The 8,210-nt window shown below is 41.1% G+C and overlaps 1 protein-coding gene across 1 annotated transcript in view; it reads right to left on the reverse strand.

Moving 5' to 3' along the window:
- Positions 1-3,286: 3,286 nt before the first annotated feature.
- The window catches only part of MOGAT1 (monoacylglycerol O-acyltransferase 1), a 57,073-nt gene continuing 52,149 nt past the window's right edge, over positions 3,287-8,210 (reverse strand). Inside the window, exons 5-6 of the mRNA XM_007935612.1 lie at positions 3,708-3,772; positions 3,287-3,441 (exon numbers count right to left, since the gene is read on the reverse strand). Of these exons, the coding sequence (XP_007933803.1) occupies positions 3,287-3,441; positions 3,708-3,772 (220 nt within the window). The remainder of the gene's footprint in view (positions 3,442-3,707; positions 3,773-8,210) is intronic.

Below are 8,210 nucleotides of genomic sequence, written 5' to 3' on the forward strand. Positions count from 1 at the left end.
AAGACAAAGGAAATGACTCAGTCCAAAGCCGGGGGGCAAGGACAACAGAGCAGGAAGAAACTCCAACTCAGTCAGCACAAACGCACATTTCCTCCAGACTCTAGACTCAGTTCCACTTAGAGTTTCCTAGGTCCTTTTTGTTGTTGTTCTGTTTTGTCCTGCTGTTTAAAATGACGTGCCATCGCACCGTAGATGAGAACTTTGCAAAGAAAGGAAATCTCCATCAAACCACGCCAGGGCATAAAATACACAGCCTATGTTTGTGTTGCAGTAAAAATTCCTATACAAAATTCTTTTTCAGCTTTGGATGTTATATGAAAACATCCAAAGGACTAATTGTAATATTAAAAGAAAGAAAAACCTTTCATAATATGGGAATTAGTTATATTCCATAAATGGATCATCAAAATTTTAGTCTTGAGGCATTTGGTTTGCCATGTTAAGGAGAATTTTCTCTTCCTGGACCTCCTTCTTGACTGTTTAGCCTTTGTTCAGGCAAGCTTCTCCTCTCATTTATCATTAGTAAGCATCTAGGTTCAAAAAATATATATTCTTTCTCACTCTGTAGGACTACAAGGAACTTTGAACATATGAAAAGTTTTCTGGTATGGCTGGATTAAGACCTTTGGAGCCCCTGAGAAGGGAAGAGACAAACCCCCAAATATATTTAAAATAAGATTTCACGTGTGCTGGAAATGGAGTTTCTTCTGTCCAGGTTTCCAGCACGGCAGTGGACCAGGCAGTATTTTGTCCTGTTGCATGTCAGGTCACTATGAGTCGGAACACCTGACAACAACAACAAATTTCTTTAATGGCAAAATTCTGGGTAAATTCATTGGAGCAGAACTCTTTTACTTTTTAGTGTCCCTGCTTTGGGCTTTAATTGTCTACAAGATAATCCAGCTGAGGTTGGGTGGTGTCCCCTTCAGTACTAAGTAGGCTACCAGAGCTCCTCAGTACAGCTACCCCTCCTGCGGTTTCCAAGGCGGTATCACTACAAAAGTAGAATGCCCAACCTTCCTTCGGAGGAGTGGATGGTGGGTTTGAACCACCAGCCTTCTGGTTAGCAGTCAAGTGCCTTAGGCACTATACCACCAGAGCTCCCTCAGTACTAAGTAGGAGATTAAAATTTATACCTTTGTGAAATTGACAAAAACTCTTGTGTTGTGGGTCTCTACTAAGCTTCCCCAAAGAAATTAAAACAAGGATTTTTATAACAAAGATCTTTAGTTGTGAGGTTACTCAGGCTTCACAGCTTTCATCTGAAAGACTGACCCCTGACAAGCTGGGCTCTCACTCTATTTAAATGCTGCTCCTTTTACACTTTGCAGTATTGAGTTAACACCAGAAAAGACCTTAGAGTTTAATTTTCTGCATTTATTAAGATACATGTGTCCTATTCCCTGATTTACAGGAGCTCTAGTGGTGTAGTGGGTAAGGCATCTGGCTACTTAACCAGAAGGTCAGCAGTTCAAACCCACCAGCTGCTCTGCAGATGGAAGACGGGCAATCTACTTCCTTAACGATTTACAGCCTTGGAAACCCAATGGGGGTCGCTATGAGTCGGAATCAACTCGATGGCAGTGAGTTTGATTTGGTTTGGGTTATTCCCCGATTTGACAAAAATAAAAAGATCTAATTTTAAGACCATGGGTCAATGGACTCCTGGATTGCTCAACTAGCGTGAAGCCAAAGGGTTACAGCCGAAAGCCCACCTATAAAAGAACGGAGAAGGCTCACTGTTTTGTACGTGACACACTTCTACTCAAGGCATTATCCAGTACAATTTTGTTTTGCTATAACTGACCCCAATCCTGGCTTCTGCCCAGGGCTTAATGTTTTTAAAAATCAGAGACCTAAAGACATATTAATAGTAAGTAATATGTCAATTAAGTGAAGGCAGTTATTGAAGTTACAAATATCTAGAGCAGGAGAGGCACAGGATCAAACATCTGGCAACGGAGAGCATTTGGAAAGTCCACATTCTTACGTACTTACTGACCAACTACTTAACACTTAGTGACTGTTGGAAATTTCACTCTGACTTGTTCTGGACGAACCAGCCTATAGTACTGTAGATTACTGGTGCAGGCCAGAAAACAGGGAAATTTATCTCCTTCTGAAATTAAGTCTTGTCTCGTTACAAGTTTCATCCTATGGTATTACTTTAACGATTCTTAGCCTTATGGCCAATGCTGACTGTGGGTTCATCTGTAAATGCATTCATTAAAGTCTTATTGTATGCTTACGTGCCATGAGCTGATCCAGGCACTGGGGAAGCCCTGACTGGAAGAGCTAAGGTCCCCTGTGCAGGAGCTAACATCTCCCTTCAGAGAAGAATTACATAAGCCAAGGCAACTCTGAACAGGACACATCTGACCAGAGGAGGCGCTTTCTTTCATAACTTATCTTACAGCAAAGGAGTCATTTGGGAAGAAACTCAAAGCCAAGAAAAGCTTTATGAAATTTTAATGTTCCAAAACATGTACAAAAGCATGTTTTCCAAATAGACTTCCTCATCTACAGCAAATGAACAAAATTCTTAGCATGTATGAAAATGAAGACATATGCTCTTGTGCACATGTATTTCCATGTGACAGATTTATCCATTCTCCAAAACTGCATAAAAATTCTGCACTATTGTTTAAAAATGCATTGATTGGCAGTAACTAAAGGATCCAATTTTTTAAGTATTAAAGCAATATTATTCACGAACAAATGGTCTCTTCAAGCAAAAAATAAAAAACAAAGAAGGTAATCTCCCCTAGCCCTATAAGGCAAATTGTCTCACACACCATTTAAATGCTCCAGTTGTGCTGAACAACAGCCGACGTATTTAGTGAAAACACCGCCTGAAACTAGAGTGAGGTTGAGTAAAAAGAGCAAATTGGTTTTGAAGCTGTAATTTGTCTTACAGCAAAGGGGTCATTTGGGAAGAAAACTAAAGCCAAGAAAAGCTTTAGGAAATTTCAGTGTTCTAAAACATGTAAGGAGCAAATTGTTTCTGAAGCTGTAACTCTGGGGGGAGTGCATGAATAATGCTAAACCTTTTCCTTCCTAAATAAGGAATAGTATTAACAATTTTCTAGTCCTCTCCCACGTTATCTAATAATCATCGGCGGTATTTTTATTTACCACAGATAAAACATCAAATCTGCCACCATACACAATACTTTTCAGTTATAAATTTGATGCCACAATCAAAAACAAAAATAAATTTATTTTAGATACTCATTCTCTCACTAGAATGTTCTTTTGTCCTCCCTGATGCCTTCTGAGAGCGTGATTATTTGAAACGGAGAGTTTTGTGCTCTGGGATTCCATACTTTCCTTTGTGCTCCTCAAACAATTTCCTGAGTTCCTCCATATAGGTCTGATGCAACTCCTCAATCTGCTCGGGGGTTGGGTACAGAGTCTGTTGAACAGGGATTGGGCGGCCGACTGCAAAAATAGAGAACACATCACACAGGAGAAATCAAAACCACTCCACCACAGACCACGGTCTCTAAAGGGCAGCTCTGGAAAGATCTGCCAATCAGAATCTGTTCGAGCCTGCTCCTTCCGATCCTTTCTTCATTCTACTGGCTGCCTGCAGTGGTCACACCATCCCGGTTGATAACAAGTAAAGAATTTTCCTCCTCAGCACACACTGGAGTGTCAGTGCCCTGGTGGTTTTGACTTTGCATCAAATGCGCTACTGTGCTGACCGCAGCTGTGAGGTATGTGGACGTAGCTGGGTGTCCACATCACCAGCATCCTCCCTCCGGTACAGCTGACAGCCAGACCACAGTAGCCTATTATTACTGACTGCGAAATCCCAAAATCATGTGGCACCAAGCCTCCACTCTGACTCTGGTTTTATCTTTTTAAATAACCGAATGTGTGTGTGTGTGCGGGTAAGCATGTCTTCATAGCTAAGGATCTGTGCAAGAGAAAAACAGAATCTTGAGGATTTCACTGTTTTCATAAGAAAACTAAGAGCCGATTAAGTCTGGACAGAAGAATTACAAATAAGACATGGAACATTCATTTGATGGAATCCTAGGCAATCATTTTTTCCCTGAATTTTATTGATTTCATTGTTAAGAGTATACACAGCAGAACACACACCACTTTAACAGTTTGCACAGGTACAATTTAGTGACACTGATTGCATTCTTCAAGTTGTGTAACCATTCTCACCCTCTGTTTCAGAGGTGATCCTCCTCTGTTAACATAAACTCACTGCCTCCTAAGGTTCCTATCTAATACTTCCAGGCAATAATTTTTTAAAAAATGAAATAATATACATGTATTTGCACACACATGTATCTATACAGACAGCTCAAAATGTATTGAGTGAAAAAAGAAAGCTATAAAAATGATACAGCATAGTCCCATTTATGAAAAAAAAAAAAACCCTTACTACGTCTAGGTTTTGTTGTTGTTGTTGTTAAGTGCCATCGAGTCGTTTCCGACTCATAGCGATCCCATGCACAGCAGAACGAAACACTGCCCGATCCCGCGCCAGCCCCACAATCCCTGCTATACTTGAGCTCATCATCGCAGCCACCATATCAATCCATCTCGTTGAAGGCCTCCCCCTCTTTCGTCGACCCTCCACCCTACCAAGCATGACATCCTTCTCCAGGGAATGGTTCCTTCTTACAACATGACCAAAATAGGTGAGACGAAGTCTGGCCATTCTTGCTTCCAAGGAGCATTCTGGCTGCACTTCCTCCAGGACAGATCTGTTAGTTCTTTTAGCAGTCCACGGTACTTTCAGCATTCTTCACCAGCACCACAACTCAAAAGCATCAACTCTTCTTCGGTCTTCCTTATTCATTGTCCAGCTCTCACATGCATACCAGGCGATTGGAAATATCATGGCTTGTGTCAGGCGCACCTTAGTCCTCAAGGAGATATCCTTGCTCCTCAGCACTTGAAACAGTTCCTTCGCAGTTGACTTTCCCAATGCTACACATCGTCTAATGTCCTGACTGCTGCTTCCGTTGGCATCGATTGTAGAACCAAGCAATGTGAATTCCTTGACAACCTCAATCTTCTCTCCATTTATTGTGATGCTGCTCATTGGTCCAGTTGTGAGGATTTTTATATAAGTATTTAGTGCATAGACTGAAGATCTGGAAAGACAGATGATAAACTGATAACAGTGGTTGCTTCTAGGGAAGGAGATAGGGATGGGAAACTTTCATTTTATCTGTATTATAGTAATTTTCTACAATGAGAATGCATTTGTGCTTTACCTGTATAATTATGAATCCATTTGATAAAGCAAATTAGTAACAACAAATCCGACAACTTCTGTATGTATTTTAAATGGCATGGAATATAATAAATAACTTTTATCTCACTTGTCTCAGATTCTTAGAGGCTACCACGATTCACACTCCACTTTGGCACCTGTTCTCCTGGGCCCTCTCTGCTATTCACTTCGCCCCCTGCTGGTCTGGTGCTGCTACTGAATGACAAGGGTTAAAATGTGCAGGATGGTCAATGACCACTAGGTGGCAAACTGCTACTTCTTTGATTAACTTGGGCATGAGATCAAGTGAGGCAGTAGGTGAGAGAAGGGAACCCGCAGAAGAGGGGGTTTCCTTTGGCCTCCCCTGAGCCATCCCACACTACAGACAAGGCTCAGATCCATGTTGGTAAAAGAAAACCCAGCAAATGGTAAGTCCCAAAGAAGGAAGAAAGTGATAAATGACATCAATTTGAGGGGCAAGGGGCCACAGAGAAGAGAGTGATACACACACACACACACACACATTGATATTTTCAAATTGATGCTGAAAAAAAAAATTCCTGTAACTAGATATAGCCTCAGGAAGCTCAGGTAATTTGCTTTGATACCTTGGATGTCAAATTTATATTTAACAGATATCAGTGCTCTGTATTTCAACACAAAGAAATAGAAACATAATCGTCTGACTATCAATTGTGCTTGGAAATATGGACTAGGAGAGGGTAATGTGGTTATGGGTGGAATTGGGAGCTGGTGCAGCACAAAAGGTATCAGGCTAGATGAGATCCACTCTTAGATCCACCGGAAAACACACTGAGCAAGTAACTTCCTCTCTGGCCTCCGTTTTCTCATGTATAAGAACAAAAGAGTACAACAAGATGATCTTGACGCTTCCTTCCAGCTCTGAACTTTGTTGTTGTTTGAGAAAAAAAATTGAGACATCTGCATGACTGGTAAGTAACACCAGCAAACTCCTACTTAATGGAAAAATCTTCTATTTTATCAGCAACGAGATTATCCCTATAAGAGGCCAAGTGTAGTTACTAAGGGTGGTGGTGAAGGACTAATAAAGAAAATCAGTGGTCTAAGATGAATCATGTTGTTCCCAGCTTACTATAATTAAAAAAAACACACACACACACACACTGCCGTCTAGTCAGATGCGACTCAGCGACCCCTCCTTGGGTTTCCAAGACAGTATCTCTATGGAAGTAGATTGCCCAATCTTCCTTCCGAGCAGTGGCTGGTGGGTTTGAACCACCAGCCTTCTGGTCAGCAGTCAAGTGCCTTAGGCATTATGCCACCAGAGCTCCGTTACTATAATAGGATTTGTGAATTCTGAATTATTAATCAAGTCTTCTTTTCCATGGATTCATTTCAATCCTCTTTTTAAATTCAGTGCTCTTCTTTTCTTATTAATAGTTTTATTATATTTCAGACATGACCCTATATATTGAATTTACCATTGTAAGATTTTTTTCCCTTTAAACCACCTATGGACATGGGAACTCTTGGTTTTCTCATATTTACATGTAGAGGAAATGAAGTGCTGAAAGTTCTTACACACCAGAAAAAAAAAAAAAAAAAAGTTTCTGACTCAGAGCGACCCCTCCTTGGGTTTCCAAGGCGGTATCTCTACGGAAGTAGATTGGCCAGCCTTCCTTCCGAGGAGTGGCGCATCAAGCAGAGGAAAGTGAGGTTGAAACCCAGCACTCCTGACCTTCCTCCTGAATTTGACCCAAACTGTATTGTTGTTCTTAGTTGCCATCCAGTTGGCTCCAACTCATGGCAATATCATGCCCAATGGAGTAAAATGTTGCCCTGTCCTGTGCCTTGTTCATGATCACTGGTATGTCTCAGTCCGTTGTTGCAGCTATTGGGCGGTGCCTTCCACTACGAGGGCTCATCTTCCAGCACTATATTAGACAATATTCTGTTGTGATCCGTGGAGTTTTCACTGGTTAATTTTCAGAAGTAGATATCCAGGTCTTCTTAACATGTCTTAGATGGGAAGCTCTGCTGAAATCTATCCACCATGAGTAACCCTGCTTGTATATGAAATACCAGTGGCATAGCTTCCGGCAAGATAACAACATGTAAGACATGACAGTATGACAAGTAGAAAGAAAATTGGTAGCAAAAATAGATTTAAGAATAAAAACCTAATTCTATTGCTTTTTAGGGATAGACCTTGAGGTAAAAAAACAAAAACTTGCTCATCATGATTATAATTTCAGTAGAGAACCCAAGAGCATAGGTTGCAGAAATGAAGTTGAAAACCCTCAAACTGTCAGCAGTGGGAAACAACTTCCACAGTGAGCTTAGTTCTAATACAGCTACTTTGAAGCTAAATTGCATCTACATTGGAAATATAGCAATTATTTATCCGTGGTCTTACTAGATGCCATTGATTGGAACACTCTAATGAGGCAGTGACTGTCCCATTTTATAAATGACAACAATGAAGCACAAAAGGATTAATCAACTAGTCTCAGGAAGACCTCATGAACCTGAACAGCTGTGTCAGAAATGCAAGATTCTTCAGGGCTTGAGCTAAAGGCACTAAAGAAGGACTTGGGAGCACCCACCCCTTTTGTGTTACATGTTCCCAGGACAGTCACTCACCTCTGTAGAAGAGAAAACAGGAAGAGAGCACAGAGAATCAGGGTATCTGTTCCCAGAACCCTCTATCTTACTTCAAATTCCAGCCCTGTGGCAAATTACCCCTTATTCTGATAGGTTGTCACTCAATTTCGAGGGCCTCAGTTCACATCAAGGGCTGGTGTGTTACAAGTACTCACAACATTGTAGCTCATTAAAGCCTCAAGGTCCTCATCTGTGACACCAGGATAAGAAACATCCCTGCCACAGATAAACCCAAATATCTGCCTAGAACTGTTGTGTATTGCTATGTTGCTAAGTGCCATGGAATCACTTCCCCCTCATAGCAACCCCACGTGTAACA

This window comes from Orycteropus afer, unplaced genomic scaffold, assembly GCF_000298275.1.
Source record: "Orycteropus afer afer isolate SDZICR_OR568_19922 unplaced genomic scaffold, OryAfe1.0 scaffold00002, whole genome shotgun sequence".
In the NCBI taxonomy this organism is placed as follows: domain Eukaryota; kingdom Metazoa; phylum Chordata; class Mammalia; order Tubulidentata; family Orycteropodidae; genus Orycteropus; species Orycteropus afer.